Consider the following 24,824-nt stretch of genomic DNA (forward strand, 5'->3'; position numbering starts at 1 on the left):
AGCGCAATCCAGGCGCATGATCAGCAATAAGTTGTCCGACTGAAGACTCAAGACCCGTGATCTTGACACGTGGCAGCTCAACATAGTAAGTTCAGGCTATATAAATATGCAGAAATTAGACCAATTGAGGTAATTGAGATTTTTATAACAATCTAGTTTTTATTCACTACATATTTTCGACCTACAATCTAACTTGAGCATCGGAGCGTCTTCATCAGGGATCGACCCAACTAGCTTGACGTGTTTTCTAATCCACAGGGATTATCTAAGATCGGGAACGAGGTGTGATCATGATCGCAGATCCATATCACCAACTTATAGCCTGATCAAGTAGCTTCCTATCAACTACTGTAACTTAATGAAAAATTATAAGTAGCTTCCTATCAACTATTGTAATTTAATGAAAAATTATAAATATTAAACTATTTTTCAAACATTTTAAATTAATTATTATTATTATTTATTTTTATTTCCACCACAAAAATATAAGATGTAGCAATCACCCCTTAATTGACATCACCAAATAGGTGATAATGAGTTTGGCAGCGGAATTGAAAATCAAATTATTCAAACTGAACTGAAACCATCTAAACCAATTTGGGTGATATGGAATAACCCTTGAGATCGTCATGGCAAGCCTCTATTTGCACTCTTTAAATTCTTGGATATTCAATTGGATAATTACAGTTATTATTTGGCAAAATTTTAAATATTTGATTATTATTTGACAAATTACAACTATTTTTCATTTCAACATCCATCTAACAATGAATCCGTTTTGTTATCCTCTATTAAGTTTACATGTATTTTTTTGTGGTTAATTGTCCAAACTGTCTTTTTAGATTATGAGTTATAATTTTTAGAATTTTCTGAAATATTTTTATGAACTAATGTGAACTAGCGTCTAGGAGCGACCCTCAGTAGGTTCAGTTAGCGCTGCCTGTTTCAATGATGGAAAGAGGGAGGAATTGGAGTAGCCGAGCGTGATTCCAAGGGATAGTGCCTCGCATGGTGCTCGATTCGGATATGGAAGCTTGTGAACCTATTGCACAGTGAAGTCTGTGCAATTCGTGAAGCTACACATCTTGCAGGTAGGTAGGGGTGGCTGGAAGTGGTTATCGAAAGTACTTGTGAGCCCCTGGTAAGGATATTTCACACCAACATCTCTTCTCTTTATTGGACCTCTACTTTCAGATAGTATTAACTTGCTTTAGCCTTTTTGTGTTTGATTTGCTTTTGTTTGGAGAACTGGTAATAACTTAGTTCATTGCTTGGCTAAGCATGCACCTACTGGTCTCGAGGGTGGCTGTGACCCTCCAGATTTCCTTCTTGACACTGTTTTGACCAAGTTTGACCCATTTCAATGATAAACTCTCTCTTGTTCTCACAAAAAATAAAGAAAGAAAAAGAAAAAAAAAAGGCACAGGGGTTTTAAAAAAAAAAGAGAAAATTGGAGATTGAGGAAACAAAACGACCAAAAAAATAAAATCTAGTAAAAGAATTTGAAAAATAAGAAAAAAAAAATAGATAGATCAAAAAAATTGAAAACAATAAAAGTGTGATCTTCAATTATAAAAAGAAAGTGATATTAACATCTACTTGTACGTGTCTTAATTATGCATGCATGTCATTGGCTTCTTATTCTTTTTTGCTTAATGGGGAACAATTTGGTTTCTTGTGTCCGGAAAAGGGCATTCGCCAAGGTGATTTTTTGTCCCCTTATCTCTACTTGTTCTATGCGAAAGCCTTTAGCTCGATGCCATGCCGAACAAAGGGGACTGCGGAAGGGCATTGTGGTGTCTTGTCTTGCCCCTAGAGTGATCCACTTGCTTTTTGCTTATGATACCTTGATCTTCTATCAAGCCACTAAGGAAACAATGGAGTGTGTCCACCAGCTGCTCCTCCATTTGAGCAGGCGTTCGGGATGAAGATGAATTACCAAAAATCTGCCATGGTCTTTAGTCACAACGCGGAGCCCAATGTTTGGATGGAGATCACTGCTGTGTCAGGGGTATAGATGGGTGCTAAACACGCGAAGTATCTGGGTCTCCCTTCTTTTGTGGGACAATCCAAGAAGGAGCTGGTGGAAGGCATCAAGGATCGTGTGCGGCGAAAGATGAATAGTTGGGCTACTAAGAAACTCTCCCAAGCAGGTCGAGCAGTCCTAATTAAATTGATAGTGCAAGTAATACCGACATATGTCATGGCTTGTTTTTGGATTCCAGATTCCTTCCTTCCAGAGTTAGAAAGCATGACGACTAGTTTCTTTTGGCATGGAGAATTGGAACACAGAATGCATTGGGGGCCTGGAGCAAGATTTGGTTCCATTGAAAGAAGGCGGTCTTGGATCCGTCGGTTGAAGGAGAACAATTCAATGTTATTGGCAAAGCAGGAGCGGAGGGTGACAACATACGAAAACTTATTGTTATACAAGATTCTCCGACAACGGTACTTCCCAAGGACTAACTTTTTCATGGCTGAATCAGGCCACAACCCCTCCTGGTGAGGGACTTGCTGGTGTACGGGCTTCACTAGAAGATTGGAGACGAGCAGACGACGATTATTGTGGGTTACTCATGACTCCAGCCCTCACTTACTTTCCATCCCCTAGCACAGCCTAAAACATTGCGGAAGGATGACAATGTAGCCTTGCTCATCTACCTACAGCGCAAAAGGTAAGAGGGCTTGATTAGATCTAAATTCCTACCTTACGATGCAGAGTGCATCCTGTTGATAGCCCTAAATGAGAATCCCTGCCTTGATGAGATGGTTTGGCACTTTGAGAGGAAGAGCCATTTCACAGTTCATTAGCCAAGCTGCCAGAGCATCTTCGTCAAGGGAAGGGGAAGAATGGACGTTCCTATGGAAATGTAGAGTGCCTCCGAAAGCAAAGGTGTTAGCATGGAGGTGCATCACGAAACACTATCAACAGCGGCCAATTTACTTTCTTGAGGGATTACAAAAGACAAAAGTTGTGCCTGTTGTTTCATAGAACAGGAGGATGTTTCTAGATGCTATTTACCTGCATTTTTGCAAGGCTAGTGTGGGTTGTCACTGACCTTCGTCGAACATTTATTCTGCAGCAGACTAAGGGGGGATCAGAATGGTAGCAAGGCTCAAAAGGCAATGGGGGCACAAGACTCTGCCATGTTCTTGGCCACATGTTCGGGTTTGTGGTTTCAACATAACAAGCTCATTTCGAAAAATAAAACCTCCAGGTGCACAAAGTGGTTGCAACTGAGGAGACACATTTTATGTTATTTCTTGTTATAATCCTATAGATCATGGCTAAGTGGGCAGAGGTAGTGCTAGAATTTGCTCCAGAGAGAATTTTGTGTTTTTGATCATTTTCGCTTATTTCTGGGAACTTGGTGTAACATTTAGTTTATAAGAATTTACCGATTTTCGTCAAAATTGGTGTAATATATCTTTAATTGGATTATATGACATTAGGCGGAATTTAGTTTAGGTCTTATTAAATTGGGTTAAATTAAATACATTGAACCTTGAATTTATTTTAATTTAATTAAAATAAAATCCGATTCACTAAATTAAGGCCTGTTGGCTAGAGGGTTGACTTCCATTGTTGGGAACTAGAGCTGACCAAGTTGCAATTTTGGAAAGTACAACTTAGTTATATATGGTATTCCTTCTATATGGTATGATTGGATCATACCATGTAGAGAGGGGCTTGCCGTATATAATTGAGTGGAGTGTATCTAGACCCAATTTCACTCTCCCATACAAGCCATATATATGTGATCATGTACACCATATCATAATAGAAGAAAAAAAATACAACTCTAACCCTACCTAGCCAAAATAGGTCGCCCCTCATCTCTCTCTATTTCTCCAGCTCTCTTTGATCTAGTATCAAGCGTAGAGTTGTAGAGAATTGTGATAAAAGGAATACACTAATTCAGAGTGTGATTCTTTTAATCACCTTCATCCAAATCAATTTTGATTTCCTCTAGCAAGGAGGTCAAGATCGTTCTCCCGTCAATGTGATATGGATTATCTCTAGTGGACTTCTTCTTTGAAATCTAAGGTTAACAAAGATCGGGATATGCATTGCTAGTTGTGATTAACGAAAGAGGTAATCATCATTTACATAGCGCACCTCGTTTGTTTGTTTATCTGTAGCTTAGTATGCATGGACTTTTTCTTGTTTTTTTAATCCTCGTACTAAATGGAATGCTCGAGAACCACCAAGGCACACCTCTTGGTTGAGTTGAGATTTAAACTGTGCATATTTATCACTATTGTTCTTTCCTCCCGCACTTGTTCCCGGGCGATCCACTCCCTTCAAGAAATACGTGACATTTGATACCATCAGTACATTTGTGCAACAATTTTGCGTTCTCGAACTTACGAATGTGCTCAACAGGGTTGGTGGTGTCATCGTAAGTAAGGAGCTGCTAAGGCACCCTAAAATGAGAAGAGAGCTCTTCTGCTATAATCTCAGCACCGGAGGGACTTCCTCGCTCCAAGAACAGGGTTTCCTTCCTTACCTCTTGGCAAAATTCCATCATCTTTTTTATAAGAGAGTGTCAGCTCTTGGGGGGGGGGGGGGCTCCTGGGAACTTGCTTGCTTACTGGCAGGCTCAATAGGTACAGGACCGTTATGCTCTGTTGGTTTGGGAATCCATGGAGGTTGAATTGATAGTTTCCATAATGAACTATAGGAGTTGCTCACAAATAAAGGGGTTGGCAGTAGACGGAATTGGAGGATCGAAAGCTTGAGCGGGGGCATGAGATGCCCTAATGCTTGCTTCAAAGGTGGAACAGCGGAGACTGCTGCAGCAGAGAGAGAAGTGTTTCCCTCGAAGGATACATTGTCGCTCTATTATTAGAACTGGTCGATTCTCATGCCTATAGCTCAAATGTTCCCACAGATGACACTAATGATGCGTACCCTTGTCCTGTAACACCATAATAGTTAAAGAACATTCACAAAAATCTTAAATTACCGAGGGACTAACATGTAAAATAGTGGTTAGCACTTCAATGGTTAAGTTAGTAACGTGTTTATTGAAGAAATAAAAGGGGAACAATCAAAAGGAGAATAATGATTGAAAATAATGTTATAGATATAATTTGTAAGAAGTGCAAAAAGAATGCTGAAAATAGCTAGAAACCGAGTGAGAATGAGAGTTTTAGTGTGATAGCTTGTCTTTTAGCAAAATAACTGCACAATGCTCGATTTATAAGCATTTGTAGAGCAGAATACGGAAGGTAGTTAGGGTGAATCTGGTACCGTTGAATAGCTGCACGCCTTAGCTACATAACAAAAAAACAATTAGGATTGGGATTTATCTCAACGAAGATATGCTCTTTTGACTGAGTCTTGCCAGTCTGTCCGATTATCCCGAGATTCAATTACTTGCTAACTAAAGAGTTTATTTCAGTTAGGTTTCTTAGAGTTAATCAATGATTTTTTACTATGACGTATGTTAAATCCAACTTATATGACGTGTCATCCTTGATGTATGATGACTCAACTTACTGGATTAGATTTTTCTTGGGTCTGCCAAGTTAGTAAAGTTAATGCAAGCTATGGGCTAGGTTACCTTACTCATGGGATTGTTTTTGTCCTGCTGGACTGCCTTGGTGGGGAGCCACTACCATATTCTTGTACTTTGGAATTAAATAGTTGAAGGGGTATCATCACTAATGTTTACTACTTCTTACAATTTTGGTCCTACTGTCAAATTATGGACCAAAATTTGCAAAAAAATATTAAACATTGAATACAAAACACGTGAATATTAAAGACCAAAAGCGAATAAGTGAATATATATATAGGGATCAAAAATATAATTTACCATTTGGAATATATATGCATTTGGTAAAAGAAAAAATAGGTATTAGGTGTTAATAGCACATGGAATTAGGGCAATATGGTCATTGCAATTGATAAGTGAACCCCCTTCTTTTTTTCAAAAATCGCCGGCGTTCTTATAGCCCTCATGTGCTATTTATAGCTCTGGCATTTCAGTAAATAATCCCCCCTAACTTAGTGGGATAATAATCAAGACTTCATCCAGGCAAATACCGGCCTTGGAGAATTATATTCGAGCCAACATCTTTGCAAGTAATCATGTAATTGGAATACCACTTCAAAAAAAAATACAAAAAATCATGTAATTGGAATAGAATAAGATGGGATATCAAGGCTAATTCCCGTAAAGGTGCCTAAAAGTATAAAAACAAAAATATATCTCACTGGAATATGCTCAAAAGAATTAGTAATAAATACTGTATGATGGAGCATGCCCGCTTTCTTCTCATCAAGATTGTGAATATCAAATTGTATCCTTGTCACTCACCTGTCCAACAAAATCCTCAAAGAAAAGAGAGAACAAAGAAGATTCACTTGCTATATAAATTGTACATAGGAATGAACATGCACTTCTACGAACAAAGAGGAAACACGTGGCTGCAAGAGCTAAACGATCATCCATGTCAAATGCCGATAGCCAGCCCATTTAGCGGCAACATGGATGCCAATCGCCAATGCAGCACATAATAGGGGAACCGGGACCCTGTTTATTGCTCCGGCATCTTCATCTTCCTTTAAATGTGAAGGGATATTAGAGTGGTGAAAGATAGCCAAAGCCAAATAGGAAGCCATGACAATTACTCGGACCCAAGGCTCCCCTACGGCAGCTAAAACAGCAGCAACAGGCAATGCAGAAGATACATAATCTCTCTTCTTTACTAACCTTGCAAAACTGAATAAACCTACAAGTAATGTCCAGAAAAGGGCTTCAGATATGTAGTTTGTCACAGCAGCTAATCCAATTAGGCCAGCCACCGTGAGTAGATGTGGCTGGCTGTTCACAGTATCTGGAGAGGCAGCCTCGGCAACAGCAAGTACAGCAGATACCAGCATGATGATCAGTGTTAGCTCTGGAATTGGAGCAGAAGCAACTATACCAGAGTAGAAAGCACGAATAGTGTAGAATATTGTCTCAACTCCTCGAATTAAAGATGTGACTGGAGCTCCAATGAAGTGGAATATAAGGGCCAATGCAAATTTTGAGATGTATGTTAAGAGACGACCAACAGCCGCAACAGCCGCTCTCCAGTTAGAGAGTTCCCACAAGACAGTTCTCCAGGCATAGAGCATGAATGCCAGCACTGTGAAGAGTAGGATTTAGAATTGACAACATTTCTCTTACAATAGAATGGGAACAATCAAGAAATACACACAGCTTTAGTATGTAGAGTGTAGAGCATTCTCTTTAAGCGGACAAAAAATGCACAAATCAAGTTGTAACACAATTATATGGCCATAGTACCTCAAATGAATTTGACAAGCATAAGGAAGTAAAAATATACTTCAAATTATTATTCCTTTTGATATTTCAAAGACTCACAAACTTTTCCTTAAAGACAGATTAAAGTAAGAAAAGCCAAAAGCATGTGAATATAACAGAGGCTTCCATGGTTACTAGGCAAAGAAGAAAAAGAAGTAAAGACATGTTCAACAGCAAGTATCACGTGAAAACAAAGAACATCCAGACACTAATAGCAGGGAAAAAAGCAGCGGATGAACGAATCTAACTATTTATTAAGGCTATATGCTAATGAGACGAGCTATTTCCACTTCTCTGTACGCCACCATGCATGCATGCATGTATAAGCCCTTGCAGGAGATCCAGAGACATTCTCTGTTGCAGTTAACTAATAGAGGAATAATTATAAGCATGCATGTTAAAATTTCCACGACTGGGAGGTTTTCATTTCTGACATTTATTCCAGTGGGATAGAATGACCGTATTGCCTAGACATCAATCCATCTGCACTCATGAGTGAAACTTCTAATTCAAGATTGCACAGATAATTAAAAAAAATAACGCTTCTTATTATGCTTTTACATCAACAAACCAGTATACTCTTCTTACTGGACTCAAGGATGATGTACATTGATTTAGTTAATTCACTGAAAAGGTTCCACTAACCTTGAATTGGTGAATGATATAATAGGCATGGAAATCTCAACCATTTGAAATCCCAGTAACAAAGAAAAACTTTGTAGCTAGTGTATCCAAAAACATAAAACAGGATCGAGGCAATAAAAGGTTATAAATATTGAAGCTTGTTCCTTTAGCACACTTCAGATTGAAATGCATCGATCTGTTTCCATATACATGCAGAAAAACTGAAATAATTAAAAATCCAATTCAAAAGATATTCCAAAACCAAGAAACCTTTAAGTCAATAATGGTGTTAAAGTTAGCATAAGTATGTAAACCATTTTATTTGTAAAAATCCAGACAACAAGCGGTTGTACATGAAGCAACTCACTAAAAGAAGCTCTCTCTAAATTCTCAATTTGATATGTAGCTAATGCAAAAAGAGTAAGTCAATTTTTAATCCCTAAACCGTATTGCTGAATTTGTACCAGAAGAAACAGAAAACATGAGTATTTTCAATCTCCGGTCAAGGACTCAAGCCAGGAAAAACAGTTTTATTTTATTTATGGAGAGTAAGAAATTACCAAGGGTCAAACAAGAAATTATCACTTCTTTTCCTGATCACTTCTAATCCATCACAGGCTATCCCAATGACTACATAAACGAACTCACCACTTTGAGGCTGGGAGTCTGGGACATGACAAACTTGACCACCCAAAATGAAGTTCAAAATTATTGATGAAAGAAAAACAAAAAGAGACTTCATTGAATTACGAGTTTGTTTCATCAAGCCTATTCTTCGTGTTAAGGTGTTGCACATATACTAATCATAATATGGTAAAGAAGATAGAAAAGGAATGTGTACATTACATAATGATTGATAATTCTATGAAGTTTCTATGCTGCCGTGAGTGGTTTCTGATTCAAGAAAATGCCAGTTTCAATTCTTGAGAAAGGTGCTTTATGGAAGGGCAGAAATGTGACTTTAATTTATTCACAAAACCATATCTTCAAATATATAAATATCAATATATATTAAAATTTTAAATAATCGCCATTCTGAAATGCAAGTATAATTTCTATGCATCTTATATGCAATAGAAGGTAGTCAATGAATCGGAAAAAACAAAAAAGAATTCAAAAGTGGATTAGCAGGCTAGTTAAAGCACAGATGAGTTACCACAAGGAGTTTTGAAATTGGAGGAAAACAAATGCAATTAAATTGAAGTTATCTCCTCCACATAGACCAAAAAACTGGAATTTCTGCAAAATCATGCTGTACACCATCTAGAGGAATGGGTCAACAATAAACTCTAAGAGTCAAACACTTTTATTAAAGAAAAAGACTGAATTAGCATAAAATGGCTCGGGGTGGTAAGATTTAGCCATTTGTCGCTCTGAGTTCCTCAGATTCCATTCTCAATTGGAAAAATTTTCATATTAATTTCGCATTCTGCACCACTGCTGAAACTAACAATAGACAGCCATTTTCTAAAAACTATATGTAATAAAATAAAATTCTATTTCTTCAGTGTTGTGGCTCTGCTTACTTGTCATGACTTCTAAAACTATTTCAAGACCCATTTCATCGCTCAAAAAATGAATCACTGTGGTTTAAACTTTAAACCCATCGTAGATCATAATGTGACAAAAAAGATGAAGAGTTTAAGACCCATATTACTGAATGAGTATCCTCCCATTTCTCTCATTTTTAATCTGTATGTATTTACTTGTTAAAACAATTTCTGATTCTCATCCTGATTCCCTAAGTAATAGTCCTTCACGAGCTTTTCATTTCTAATCCATACGTAGTTACCTTATTATTTCTAAGACTTTCATCACTGCTGTGGCAGTGCTTACTTTTCATGACTTCTAAATAACTATTTCTACGACCTATTTCATCACTCAAAAAATGAATCACAATGGTTCATAGTCATCCTAGATTATAATGTGACAGAACAGGTCAGAGTTTAAGACTGACAACACTTAATGAGTACCCCACCATTTCTCTCATTTTTATTTTGTAGGTAATTACCTATCAAAAAATTTTGTGATTCTCGTCCTGATTCCCTAATAATAGTCCTTCACACGAGAAATTTCATTTCTAATCCATATGCAGTTACCTTACAGGGAAGTTTCTGTTTCTAATCCTGCTTCCCCTTATTTCTCTTTCTCCCTTGAGTAATTTGAACATGTCCTCTACCATTTATGTTCTAGCCAGAAGTAGACACTTTGAAGCATGATGCATGATTATTTCCCATCTCTGACATGTGATTCAACTGCTAGATTCTAAAGATACACCAGCCATAAATATGAAAATACTGAGAATGAATTGAATTTTAGCTTCAGTAGTATCGTGAAATCATAAAGTGCAGTGAGTTTATTTATATCATATGTAGTGTCCAGTCCTTTACCATAGAAAATAAATTTCACGTGTAAGCTATATTTAGTCTCTTGTAGAATGTTACCAAGTAGTTCATAAAAGTGAGAGAAAGAACAAGAGCTGCATCCATGCTAGTTACTGAATCGTATTTGCTGAACATCTGACCACAGACCACATAATGGGCATTCAACTGAAATATGACAAGATTTAATAGAATATTTCCAAACTAAGAAGTTAGTGATTAAAAGCAGAACCAGAATAATATATTCAATCATTCCTTTCCTTGAGCTATTAGATATCATCCAAACTTATACTGCTGAGACTGATTTAGTTTTCCATCAGAACAGGGTTTTCAGCATATTCTTTTAGTAAGTATCAGTAATCTCATTGTCATAAATGAGGTTCTCACAGGAATAAATTCACACATTGCAAATTTCAACTTCGGAAAGGCAAAAGAAAAAGGATAAACAATCCCATTATATCTACTGCAAAGAAGAACACAAGAAAACAACTTATCATTAGACAAACTAAGAGCAAAGAAGAACAATACTTCATTTCTCAATAAAGTAGCCCACAGTATTGCATTTCACAGCACAGCTGCCCAAATAATTGTACATAACATCAGAAATGACACTACAGCGAGACCCATATGCATCCTAAAAGTCCTCGGAATCTGAACTCCAAAAACTAAAATAATATTCAATAACAAGAAATATCACTAGTAACTCTGTAATTAACACAAAAATCAATAATGCATTAAAATACTATAAATTAGCAGGGAAAATCCAGAAAAACATAGAATATAAAGAGAAAATTGAGCGCACCAATGAGCCACGGCCACCTAACAGGTTTATCAGGAGCTTCTTTAGTCAAATTTCTGAACCTTTCTGGCATACTGCTCTCCCCACGAGCCTCCGTTTCTTCTTGCTGCCTGTTATGAATGAAATCACCTCCATTTTGAGCATTTACAGTAAACCCACGAGATTTTACTGGAAACCCATTTAAAGTTTTATTAAATGGCCCGTAAAAATTGTGGGTAATCCGGAGTTTGTTTAAGGGCTTTGCGTTTGTGGTTAACGAAGAGCTCCCAAACGGAAATGAATAATTAATCTGATGAATTCGAGGTGAACTTTTGGGTGAGAAAAATTTTATGCAGGTTTTCTGGTGGAGGGTTGAGAGTACCATCGACATGATTATAGGGGGTTTAGGAGTTGACAGAGTTTGTTGAGCATAGACGATGATGAACAGTGCAGAAAACAAAAGAAGAAGAAAGTCGTGTGTATTTGTAGTGACGTTTTTGTTAGTGACTTAGCAATTGTATTATGTTTGCTGGTCCACTTGTACAGCTTAGTCAGCAGCGTAGTCAGCTTTAGTTGCGAGAGTATTTTTGCCTATGGCGGTAGGGATTCTGTATTTAAAGATAAAACACAGCAGAGTAAATTGCAATTCGCCCCTTGAGAATTCAACAAAGTTGATGGAGTTGAGGATTCATCCGTTGGTAATCTTACAATGCCACAGAATGGAGAGCAGGGGCTTTCAGGAGAATTTGAAAAGGTACGTATCTGGTACACAACTAAAAAGAAGGAAAGCTTTGAGAGAGAATTCCAAGAAACGCCATGGATTAAATTGAAGGTTTCTGTATGAAGAAGAAAAATGAACAATCCCCTCTTTAAATAAGGAATCTGTCTGCTGAAGTTAATTGACTCAACCAACTAACTGTGACAGGTGTTCTCTTTAGGTAACGAACAATGTATAAGGCTGCTTGCTAATGGTTTTCACAAGACCGATGTAAGAATTGGCTAAGTTGTTGTACTCCATATGAAATGGCCGGCCTAGTGAATCCCAGATATAACAGACGACCCACCAAGCGTCTATGACGTTCAGAGTCTGATAGAGCAGCACCACCAGTCGCACATAGCTTAGTACCTTAGGGAAGTGTTGTGATTGCAGCTTTGGCATGTTGCAGACCAGTGTCCTACAGAATATCTTGAATACACTTCGCTTGAGTAAGACTAGTACTAGCAGATGATTGTGCAATCTGTAACCCAAGAAAATAGCGAGCTAATCCCAAATCCTTGATAGTGAACAAATTGTCCAGATAAGTCTTAACTTTAGCAATCAAGACAGGGGAAGGACTGATAACTAGAACATAATCAACATATACAAGTAAGGCAATAAAATCGGCCCCAGCACCTTAACAAAGAGGTAATGATCATGTGCTGATTGAGAAAAACCAAATGATAGAACCATATATGCTCTTGCTGTGAGAAACAAGAGAAGTTTCTGTTCAAAACAAAAATTCGGATTACACAAAAAAAAAAAACAGAACCAAACCAAGACAAAGGAAAAAGAAAGAATTTTACAAAATAAAGTAAAATTAGAGAATATAAAAAATAAAAAATAAGACTGTTGGCAGAAAACAACAAAGACCAACAGCCAGTAAAGCAGGAAACCAGCTAGCAATTACATGGCTGACAAGCCAACAGCTGAAAAGGATGCGGTAATAACGAAAGCAATGACATTATCCAAAAGAGACAAGATAATGACAAACGCATTGATGTCATAAAAAAAAAAAAAAAAAAGAAGTTTGGATTCCGGGATTGATGTCTTTGGACGCCTATAAATAAGGAATCAATGAAGCAGATGGGGATCATCAGAAATCTTCTCCAACTCTTCAAAACATAATATTTCGAATTTCAAGTCTTAGTATTTTTAAATTTCTTAGTTAATGGGGATTTTCCCAACGAGTCAAGTCTTCTATCATATGAGAGTCATTTAGTTGTCTCCCCTAACGGAGGAAATAATATCTATGTAATATTTCATATATCTCCTCAATAAAAGTAACGCTTATGTCCGATTTGTTGTCCAAAGTTCTATTAAGTCCGTATATTGGAGTGTCTTCTACACTTTAAGGTAGGAAATGAAATAAGGTCGTGTTGTTTGTTGTGAAGGAGCAAAGTACCTCGAACCATCTGTTGTAGTAGTGTGGTTGGAGGAAGTCCATAAAATCAAAAATTTGAAATACCCAAAAACGAGGCGGTCGAATAAATATATGAATTTATGAGGACTTAATTTATTTTGAAAGCATGTTGGGACATAACTTGGAGCATGTAGTGGACTATAGTTAATTTTTAGCTAGAAGGGCAAAATGGTCATAAAATGAGTTGAAGGACCAAAATCACATACATTTGAAAGTTATAGGACCAGAATTGCCAACTCAGAAGTTAGAGGACCAAAATTACCAACTCCTTATAATTATAGGACCAAAATGCAATTAGCTCTTTTAAAAATAAAAAAAAAATACTTTTTTTTTTATAAATTTGTAAAACATTAATAAAATTGTCCACAATGACCTTTTTCGCCCTTGCAACAAAAAAAAAATAGATGAAAACTAATAGAAACTATTGGATTGGATTAATTGTTGGACGATCGTTAAAATTAAGAGTCTCGACAATTTTTCAAATAGTAATAAGGTATTTATAATTATGCCAAATTTAAAATCACCCGTTGTAAGTTTACCCTAATATATGATGAATGATAATCACAATTTTATGACTTGACAATTTGTTAGTACTATCCAATATTTCTTTTTTGCCCATAATTCATGGAGTATGAGAAAATCTAATTTGGACAAATTGTGCACAATTGCACATGTAGAAGCTAAGGCTCCATAATTTTAAAGAATATGGGTTCGAACTCCACACATTATGTGTGGAAAGTTGTGTCTATTGAATAGGTGTAGTTTCTACTGTAATAGTAGATGTTGATATTATTAATTAGAGTATAATTGTTATAATAATTTTTATTAAATATAAATATTCAATAACAATAATTAAAATTAATTTATTTTAATTAATAACAATTTATTGCTCTTACTTAAAAAAAAAAAAAAAAACTTCACATATAGATTGCATGATTATACCTGGTGATGCGTGTAAGAGAGAGAAAGCACGGCTGGTTGGAGAGCTTTTTGACATGAGAAGCGACGTGAAATGAGTGAGAGAGATGAGTCAGTCTATTACCCCAAAAGCAACATCATCGATCTCCGATCCATACATCCATCGCCCTAATTACTAACGATCTCTGTCCGTAAGAGAGAGAGAGAAATGGGAGGAATAATGAAGGGTGGGCATGGGCATGGGTATATGCATGCAGCACACAGCAGCAGCAGCAGCAGCAGAGGGAGGTGGAATGTGTATGTTCTGATGGGGATGACAGTGTTGTTGGTATTTGGGTGTGGAGTGGTGGGATTGATGGGCCTTCACAGCCTCAAGGACAGACGCCTTCTCACACTCTTGATCAAAGAAAAAGATGACCAAATTCTCTCCATTCATCTTCTCTTGCAGGTATGCTCCTTCAACCTCATCTACTTTCATTTACTCCCTCTCTCATTACCCACACCCAACCTCATTGCGGTTTAACGCAGTTTACTCCTATGTAATATTTTAAACGAGTAAATTATTTTTTTATAAAAAAAATAATAATTTATTTTCTAATAAATTTTAGTTCTTTAAGTTTATTTTTTAATGTTGGCATCACTTAACTTTAATTTTTGTCTCAAATTTGGAGAATGATACACAGAAATCCCAAACAACACATAAATATGTGAAGATTTTTTTTTTCTTGGCTTGTGTAGTACTGTTTGTGGCGTAATATAATGAGAGGGCTAGAAATACACATGAGAAACTAAGTAGATGTTGTACGTAAACTAACTGTTGAAGCAAATAATGTTTGTATTGTAATGAAATGAACCGTTTCAACTACATATGTTTTGTCCCTTAATTGTCTTGATTCATCCTTTAATAAGTTGAAAAGTTTGTAAAAAATCATGATTGGACAAAAATTTTGACAACAACATGACTTTGGGACGAAAATACGACCTTATAGGTGAAACACAGTCTAAGTGTGTTTTGGTCTATTCATGCTTTGAAACTCTTCATTAAAGAATACAACCATATTATATAATACAGTCTTGGCGTGTAATTTTTGGTCCGAATACATAATGTACTTGTTTGGAGAACATATTCATGTCACAGAGCAAAGCTAAGCCATGTCTAATTTATCTATTTTTTTAAAAAAAATATATAATACAAAAATAACCTTGCCGTTAAGCCATGTGCTGGTCAAATGAATATTTTTCGGCCACATTTTCATCAGAAAATAGTCAGATAACTGATTTGAAATAAAAGGTAAAGTTTAGAGATGGTTGGATGCTAAAATTAAAAAATTGACTTTAGATACTAAAGTGATTTTAATCAGAAACTTAAGGGATCAATTATAATATTATTGAAAAAGAGTACTTACGGGTACGTATGTCTTATCACAATAAGAATAAACACTTAAGACACTTTCAATATTATATTTTTATTATAATCATAAGTTGCACTTATTAGTATTATTTTACCTTCAGTATATTATGATAAAAAAACAAAAGTAAGTAAAACTATAATCTAAAACTAATTATGAAATCTTAATATTAAAATAAAAATCATTTAGTTGGAAGTTACTTATATTTATTCTTCTAAAGCACCTCTAATCAATAATTAGATTCATAACTTTTACTTAAAATTTCATGATATTTTTTTTTTTTTTTTGTTTTCAATTTTTGAAGTTTAGATTAGTATTTATATATTGTTTTAAATTTTACCGTGCTCTAGTGAATTAAATTATTTCTTGAAGTATTTAAAAGTCTCTTCTAACAAATTAATCGCGTAGAAATATTATTTTCTTATTTATTTGTTATAATGAATATATTTATCACTATCTAAGTAGTTTAATTACAGGTATTAGGACTATTAAATATTTTTTTTATAGAATTTTATTCTTCTATAACTAATTCTTATTTATTATTAAAAAAGAGTACTTAAGTAAGGGTATGAGTGTCTTTTCACAATCAGGAACAAATACTTAGGATACATACTTTTTTATATAGTAAAGATATAGATTTATGTATGTGTGTGTATATATATGTATGTATTTATGCCAAATGAGATAAAAACATCAAGATATGGTGTTTTTGTACGAACACAAATATTGGGTATATTTTGATCCATTCCGATAGCTTGAAAATGAAACCAAACAGGCTATCTTCTTCCATGGTACATATCTCTATTTCACTTGCTTTATCTTCTCAACCCACAGAAAGAAAGAGAACAGGTGCAAGAAGTCAAGAGGAAATGTGAGGAGATGAATATGAAGATTCACAGCCTTCGAGCTCAGAAAACGGAACTCAACGGCAGGTTAGTAGAGATGCAATCAACAGTATCTTCCCTCAGAGAAGAGCAAAGGACCATTGAGTTAGCCTATCAGGAGAAGCATAATGAGGCCAAGTTCTTGAGGGAGAGATATATAGACGCAAAGGATCAAAATCCTCAAGTTAAAGCTCTAACAGAGATACTACAACGCAAGGAAGCTCGAATCGAGGACTTGAACCCTCGTGTTGGTATACCTGCTAATGTCGGGTCAGTGAGCGCAGACGAAGCTACAATCGTATCCGGGAATGGAACGACGAACAATCAGAACCGAGACAAAAGAGAAGATGTGCATGTAACTGAGCATGATGAAGGAAAGGATGTCGAAGCAGATGATGCCTCACGCTTTACAGAAAAGGAAAGCTCGATGCAGAGTGATGAAGAAAGTGGAAATTCTGAGGAAAGAAGTGCTGAAAACGGAAGAACTGGTGTTGATAAAAGTGACCAAAGTTCTGAAACGGCAAAGACTAAAAATGATCAAGAAGAAGAGAGCGAAGTGGATTTGACTGGGAGCAAAGACCTAGCAACTGCGGGAGATGCTGATTCAAGAAGAACGTCGAAGTCTGACATTAGCGACGTTGATGAAGAGTTGGGCGTGCGTGAAGGTGGGGTGAAATCGGAGTTGCAGGAAAACTCCCGTGGCCGACAATTTACACTGAGAGGGAAGCACAGTGAGGCAGACAGAGTTCGCAATGAGTCTGTTTTAAAGACCAACGTGAAAGATTATACGGAAGAAAACAACGGAGGAAACGGTGAAAAGAGTCGATCAGGCATCACGTTGCAGAACCGCATAAAACCTGTAGGTGCTGAGCATATGATCGGCGGAAAACTTGCAAAGTTCGACATGTCTAATCAAGTCGAGAGTGAACGAGAAGTCATCACAGAGCATTCGGAGAACAGAAACAATGTGAAACAAGAAAATAGTCCTGGAGGAAGAGAAGATGATGAAACGAATGACGATCGACATGATAAACAAATCGATCACGCTGAAACAGAGGTGCGATTCGAATCTGCACAACAGTCAGGAGAAGATGGTGAAGCAGACAAAGAAGAAACAGATGAATCAGATTTTTAGTTTAAGCAGTTCTGAAATGGCTTTAGCATACTACTGATTATGGCTTACTGACTTTTTACCTACTCTAAGTTTCAAGATCGAACTTCTGATGCATCATGCATTGGCTAACCGAACAATGAGCTGTTAACTTTAATTAATTATGGCAACGGGTTGGATTTGGAGAGGTTTGTGATGTGGGACACTACAAGTTTGTGTTATAAATACTAACAAGTTTAATTCGTAGGTTCAAACAGGATTTCATGCAATTTGACTGATATTGTAAATGAGTAAATTACTCCTTATGAAAAAAAATATATATATATTTTTCTGTGTTTTTAAAATAATCCCTGTCTGAAGTAAATTGTTTTATTATAAAAAATACAGGAAGCAAATTGTTGTATTTTAAAAAACATAGGAGGGTAAATTACTGTCTTTTTTTTTTCCATAAAAGAGTATAATTTGCTCATTCGTAATATCACAACAGAATTGCTTGTATTTTTCTCGATTCAAATATGTTGAGCTACTTTTATATTGAAAGGCAAACTATTTTTCTTTTAATTCGTAAGTGAATTTGTTGATATTAAGATTTTCGGTAAAAGCTATGAATTGGAACTCCGAATTTTTTATTTTGATGGATTACTCCAAGATAATATACAAATTATTATTTCAGTTTTAAATAATGAAGGGTTGTTCGTAATCATGCGAAATGTCATGAGAGATAGTCACCGTTATATATATTTGTGAAAGAGAACAAACAATACCGTCCCTGAAATAGCTCACTCGGTAGGGTCTCCCTCTTCACTTGTGTTTTAGTCCTGAGTGCTAGACACACATAAATACTGGAATTTTAATGACGTTTCACTGTTTGTGTTGGAAAAGAAAATGTGTGAAATTCCAACGTTGGTGAAATCCTTAACCACAGAGGCACACGAAAATAAACCTGCGACTTTGGTCACATTTATTACACCTAATTGATGCCGTTCATTAACATAAAATGGTCTCTATATCCATCCATCAACAGTACTTAGGCAGATCCATCAATGCACAGCCACTGGCCAACAAAGATCACGTCGCAGTTGATATTAGGGTTAATAGTGATGAAGTCTTGGAGGGGGAGACCGAATTCTTGCGCGACGCTTGAACAAGTATCACCGCTCACTGCTCCATGCACAGCGTTGCACACTGCAGACGGATCTTGGCCTCCAATTCCAACTGCATACGGAAAGAACAAGAAAATGGAATGAAAAGTTTGGATTTCAAGTCTCTAAGGCTTGGATAGAATGGGAAAAATGCAAGTAATTTACCCTCCTATGTTTTTCAAAGTGAAACAATTTACCTCTCTATCGTTCATATTGAAAAACACTGATGGGTAAATTATTATTATTTTTTTTATATAGGGGATAATTTGCTCATTTACAATATCACAAAAAGATAATTACATTGAACAATGCAATATAATTTTTCAACGGCAAAGAAATCATTAAGGGTGTAATCGAAAAGATAGAGGCAATCCCACTTCGATATTATAAATGAATAAAATGACCTTTCTATTTGAAAAAATAACAATTTACCTCCATGTATTTTTAAGAATAAAACGATTTTATCAGAAATAAATAATCTCATTTCAAAAAATACACGAGGGTAAATTATTATTATTATTTTATAAAAAAAATTACTTGTTCATTTACTATAGTATCATATAAAAATAAATTGCGGTAAATCCAAAAGATAATATATATATAGGGAAAAATGTAAGCAATTCCCTTGTGATATCGCAAATGAGCAAATTACCCCCTTATAAAAAAATAAATAGCGATTTACCTTCCTGTATTTTTTAAAATACAACAATTTACCCCTCTATGACTTTTAAAATGTAGCAACTTACCTCCCTGTACAAGGCGGCAAATTACTATATTTTTTTCATAAAGAATAATGTACTTATTTTCAATATTGGTATTCACCCAATATATATATAGCTCGGTAATATTAACAAATACTTACTACCAATTTTTAGACTGTCAGCCGCAGAGATCATGAGAACAAGACTGAGCACAAAAACCAACTTGAGGAACATAGTTTTAGACATAATGATCATGAGCTGGATTTTATTTTCTGATAAGAGTGATGAAAATTGAATGGAGGTGGCTGCTTCATTGTGAGTATTTAAACAGAAGAAACACATTGGAATGACCAACCCCATGCAGCAGATTTGCCCCGTTTTTTGCATAAACTAATCAGCCTAATTCCTATGCATTTCGTAGTTTGTGCCGTTTCAAATGATACTGCCCTCTGCTAACAATGTCTTGTAATGGACAAAGTAATGGAATGTTGCCGACAGGGCTGCTGGCATTAGTTGTCACTTCGATTAAAATGTAGATAAGTAAAATATATTGGGGTTAAATTATATTTTGTTATATGAATTATGCTAATTTTTATATTTTTACATTTAGATTTTTGTTTTGTGTGGACTTAATGTTTTAATTTTATAAAATTTTATATTTTGTTATTTATAATTATTTTTTAATTAAGTTTTTTGTCGAAAAATCACCACATGCGATGCACATGTGATATTTAGAAGTTATGTAATATTAATTTTATGATCAAACTAAGCAAAACTTAACTTGATATTTACGAAATAAAAAAATGCGGATGAAACTTAATTTAGTTAAATTCGAGTAATATGTGGAATAAATAAAATTTTGTTTGAATCAAATTATTAAAATTTCATCAAATCAAAGTTGAATGCAACTGTAAAGCAAATGATACTTAAGAGATCTAAACGAAAGTTAGATATATTATACTTAATTTCGTTTATTTTTACCAACTCTTATGTCTTCATTTCTATTTTGAACTTGTCTCCATTTAATACTCAATTAATATTATCAATTTATTGTTTGAATAAGTTTAAAATTTTTATTTAAAATTTTAATACCAGTCCGTCAATTAGATAAAATCAAGTTCATTATTCGAATTTCAACGATGATCGATTTACACCTATTGAAAGTAATAAGTTGTATTTTATCGACCAACGGGTTATGAAAATATACTAATAAGTTAATTTAGAGCATAAATTGTTTAACTTGAGTAAATTTAAAATTTGAGAACTTTTATTTTCTAAACGTATTGTAAAAGAAAAAAAAATGGATCCCAAATAGGTAAGACCCAAATTCTACCCAATTCTTTTGTATATAATTTGGATAAGACCCTGTGAGTATTTTATAGAGTATAATATGGGCAGGGTATGAAAAAATTGCCATGGGTATTTATCGGGCCTAGGTCCGGATAGTACGATACCCGCCCATTGACAGGCCTGTGTCGAATGGCTGTTTGTTCTCAACACTATTCCTTTTGTTTCTAATAAAATTGCTTGAAATTATGCTTATATGATTGAATTCATTGGTGTGTGGTATGGAAAACTAGGACATGCTGCATAGAAGCAAAATATGTTAAAAAGCCTTTTAAACTTTTTTTTTTCTTTTAAATTTGCCACTAGTAGAAGTAACGAATTGCTGGAATTAATTCGTTCGGACTTAGCTGATTTAAAAAACACAATAAGGTGGTAGGAAATATTATATTTCTTTTTTTTTATAGTTGATCAAGATATACTAAGATTTAATTGCTACGAACAAAAGATGAGGCAACTGAAATGTTTTTGAAATTCAAATTTGAAGTAAAAAAACAACTAGATAAGAAAATAAAAAGACTTAACTCTGGTAGGGGCGATGAATGTGAGACTATTTTTCTTAAGGAATTTTGTGGAATAAACAATATTATCCATGAAACTCAAACTCCTTAATCACCTCAACAAAATGACATAATTGAATGGAAGAATAGAACTCCAAAAAAATTGATGAACGCTATGTTACTAAGTTCTAGTACACTTAAAAACATGTGGATGAAGCAGTTCTAACTGCATGCTATATTTTAAATAGAGTTCCACGGAAAATAGAGTTGGAGAAACACCCTATCAAATGTGGAAAGGCTTTACACTTACCCATACCTACCTCAAAGTGTGGTGGTGTTTGACTAAAATTGCATATCCATAATTTAAAAAACCTAACATTGAGCTAGAATTCCCCTTAAATAATACATATAAATCTCATAAAGTTTCTTCAAGTAATGTGACTAATCTGTATTTTTAGTTGAAGACCTTGATAAGATAAACAAACAATTTGTTTCAGTATTTCTAGTTGATGAAGATCCTAAATCATATGTACATGCCATAACTTTCACACACTTTAGTTTTTGGAAAGAAGCCGTTAAAATCGAATTAGAGTCTATCTTAGAGAATCATACTTGGAACTTAGTGGATTTATCCAAAGGATGTAAGCCTATTAAATGTAAATGAATTTTTTAAAAAAAAAATTAAGCCAGATGGATTTTTAAACAAATTTAAAGCAAGATTTGTAGTTGTAGGATATACCCAAAAGAATTTTTGTCTTTACAATTTGACATTAAAAATTTAGGAGAAGCTGATGTAATACTAGATGTTAAAATTTAAAAAAACAAAAAACTAAAAATGAATTTCCTTAAGTCAATAACACTATATGGGGAAAATGTTGAAAAGTTTTAACCATATGATGAAATACCTATAAGAGCTCCTTATGATCCCAGCTTATGGCTTAAAGAAAACAATGGTATTAGTGTGTCACAAGTTGAGTATGCAAAAATCACATGGAGCGTTTTGTTTCTCATGAACTACACTAGACCTGACATAGCCTATACGTGAGCAAACTATGTCGTTATACTCATAATCCTAATAATGAATCTTGTAATGCATTTTATCGCTTGTTAAGATACTTGAAAGGTACAATAGATTTGTGTTTATAGTTTAATAAATTCCCTGCAGTGTTAGAAGGATTTTGTGATGTAAATTGGGTAACCTATAATGATGAAGTAAGTTCAACTAGTGGCTATGTTTTTACTTCGGACGAGGGAGCTATTTCTTGAAAATCTATTAAACAAACTTGTATTGCTTGCTCTATCATGAAATCTGAATTTATAACTCTTGAATTAGCCGATCAAAAGCTAAATGGTTGAGAAACTTGGTGGGAGATGTGCCTTTGTGGAGGTCATCTGTATCAATCTCCTTGCACTATGATTCTCAAGCTGCTATTGGTATTGCTAAGAATTATGCATACAATGGCAAAATGAGACATATTCGTATCATATATGGTGCAGTGAAAGAACTCTTGAAAAATAAAATAATCTCCCTAGAGGTATGAGAGAAACTTGGTAGATTCTCTCAGAAAGGGACAAACAAAGAGAGTTATTCTTGAGAGTTCAAAAGCAATGGGGCTCAAACCCCTAGACTGATATAATATAGTAATAACCATACGGAAACCCGTAGCTCTATATTTTTTGTGGTCTTTACAAGGACTTGATGGATGATCCTAAAAGAATGGGTCAGGAAGATAATATAATAGCTCAATTGTTGAGTGGTCTATAATAATATGGACTTGATGAAGCTATCTAAATGACTGTCAAGATGGATTGCCTTCTATGAAAGAAAATAAGTTCTTTCTAGAGCACTTATCAAAAAACCAAAACCAAAGTGCTAGCATAGGGTCAGTAATAATGCTTGTATTTATGGGCGAAACAGCAATCTTTAATAAAATTATACGTGTTGTGGGGGTCTAAACTTGAGCTAGCGAAAGTTCCAAGAATTTTTTCACTTTCATCAGCTGAATTATTGCCTCACATCACTATGCATTAATTCAAACAAAAGATATTAATGATTAAGTATGTTCTCTAACTAGTTGGTACTGGTGGGGGATTCTGGGGAATGACCAACAAGTAAACACTCATTTGTCCGACCTAGCTGATTGATTAAAACTATTTGTCGCGAAAATCCATCATCAATTAGTCGTTGGTCTTGTCTGAATTTTCAGATCTATAAAGAGGGAGGCCTCGATTCTCACTTCAGAGATACATCAAAAAATTAAAGGGAGGCCTCAATTCTCACTTCAGAGATACATCAAAAAAACCTCTTCCTTCTTCGAAAGTACTTTAATCCTCTTCACAAAAATCTAATGAACTTAAATCATTAGATTTTGCATAGTTGACCATTAAACTTCATCCAAAGTACTTTGCATTCCGCTAGGCGTATACATTAATTACAATGGAAAAGATCATTTGGAACGAAAAATTCCAATCCACAATGATAATGAACCTTGTGAAATGTAAATTAAATGACAAGCAAAGACGATCTATATAAATCAAGAAAGAGGCAGAAATCTAATAAGAAAATGTCTTTTCATTCATTTTTCTCTGTCCCATTCGATTTTCAGGGAATCAGTAGTCATACAAATTTACAGCATTTACATCCGAGTCCTCCATCTTCTGTTTATCTCATTTCAAGGACACGCACATTAATTGAGTGCACAACGACATCCGAGTCCACTCACTTCAACAGCCGAGTCAACTCGATCTCCTCCCAACTTCAAAAAATTCACCATCTTACCCTTCCGGGCACCCAGATTTTCGCAATCAAGCTCAGCTCTGGCCAGCCCAGCAGTTCAAGTACATGACTTGCCGCAACGACTCATCCGCCTGCTTTCTCTTGTCATCGCTGCCGCCTCCGCCCACAAACCCTCCGAACTCGGAGTTGAGTACGCCGGACAACGGCCGGAGATCCGCGCCGTCTCCGCTGTTGGATAAAAAGCGCCTCTTGCTGTGGTTGAGGGACTTGAGGCCCGATTTCAGCTTCTGACCCTGATCGGAGTGGCCGTTCATCACCGCAACGCTGGCGGCCATCCACACTCTGTTCATGTAACTCATTTTTTCAACTGCTTTGCTTTTCTTCTCCTTTCGCACTACAGATTTTTTGTATGTTTTCTCTGATGCTTGGGAACTGGGCGTTTTTGCTGTGGAAACAATGGAGTGGGGGGGTGTATTTATAGAGGGTTTGGAGGGTAAAACGGTAATTGCAGTCTCTTGAATCTCGAAGGTGTACGAGACATATCGTGAGATTTTCGTCAATTCCGAGAATATAGTTGATGGAGTGGAAACGATAAAAAGCTGAAAGGATAATGGGAGGATTCTTTTTCAATATTTTAAGACCTTGAAATTTTAAAAATATAGTTTATTTTTTAATAAATTCTTGAATGAAAAGATGGAAGTAACCTCATCGTGATATTGCATATAAATAAATTATTCCCTATAAAAAAATAGTAATATACGTTTCTGTATTTTAAAAACTGTAACAATTTACT

At 35.3% G+C, this 24,824-nt stretch overlaps 2 protein-coding genes across 2 annotated transcripts; one reads left to right on the forward strand and one right to left on the reverse strand.

Moving 5' to 3' along the window:
- Positions 1-6,218: 6,218 nt before the first annotated feature.
- EMB1923 (embryo defective 1923) lies at positions 6,219-11,582 on the reverse strand. Its single transcript, XM_011102039.3, has 2 exons — positions 11,130-11,582; positions 6,219-7,143 (listed from the first exon to the last, which is right to left on the reverse strand). Exons 1-2 carry the CDS (start codon positions 11,494-11,496, stop codon positions 6,449-6,451), a joined length of 1,062 nt encoding a protein of 353 aa, XP_011100341.1. The 5' UTR covers positions 11,497-11,582; the 3' UTR covers positions 6,219-6,448.
- A 2,673-nt stretch (positions 11,583-14,255) lies between these two features.
- LOC105178544 (uncharacterized) lies at positions 14,256-17,818 on the forward strand. Its single transcript, XM_011102038.3, has 2 exons — positions 14,256-14,651; positions 16,447-17,818. Exons 1-2 carry the CDS (start codon positions 14,412-14,414, stop codon positions 17,629-17,631), a joined length of 1,425 nt encoding a protein of 474 aa, XP_011100340.1. The 5' UTR covers positions 14,256-14,411; the 3' UTR covers positions 17,632-17,818.
- Positions 17,819-24,824: the final 7,006 nt, after the last annotated feature.

The sequence above is a fragment of the Sesamum indicum genome, linkage group LG12 (genome assembly GCF_026168435.1).
Source record: "Sesamum indicum cultivar Baizhima isolate 11 linkage group LG12, ASM2616843v1, whole genome shotgun sequence".
Lineage (NCBI taxonomy): Eukaryota > Viridiplantae > Streptophyta > Magnoliopsida > Lamiales > Pedaliaceae > Sesamum > Sesamum indicum.

What these genes read in the sequence shown, in the direction of transcription:
- EMB1923 (XM_011102039.3), bottom strand. Translation starts at nt 11,496, where the DNA reads ATGTCGATGGTACTCTCAACCCTCCACCAGAAAACCTGCATAAAATTT. An exon ending in TAGGTGGCCGTGGCTCATTG is followed by an intron (nt 7,144 to 11,129) that starts GTGCGCTCAATT and finishes TACTCTTCACAG; the next exon opens with TGCTGGCATTCATGCTCTAT.
- LOC105178544 (XM_011102038.3), top strand. Translation starts at nt 14,412, where the DNA reads ATGGGAGGAATAATGAAGGGTGGGCATGGGCATGGGTATATGCATGCA. An exon ending in CCATTCATCTTCTCTTGCAG is followed by an intron (nt 14,652 to 16,446) that starts GTATGCTCCTTC and finishes CTCAACCCACAG; the next exon opens with AAAGAAAGAGAACAGGTGCA.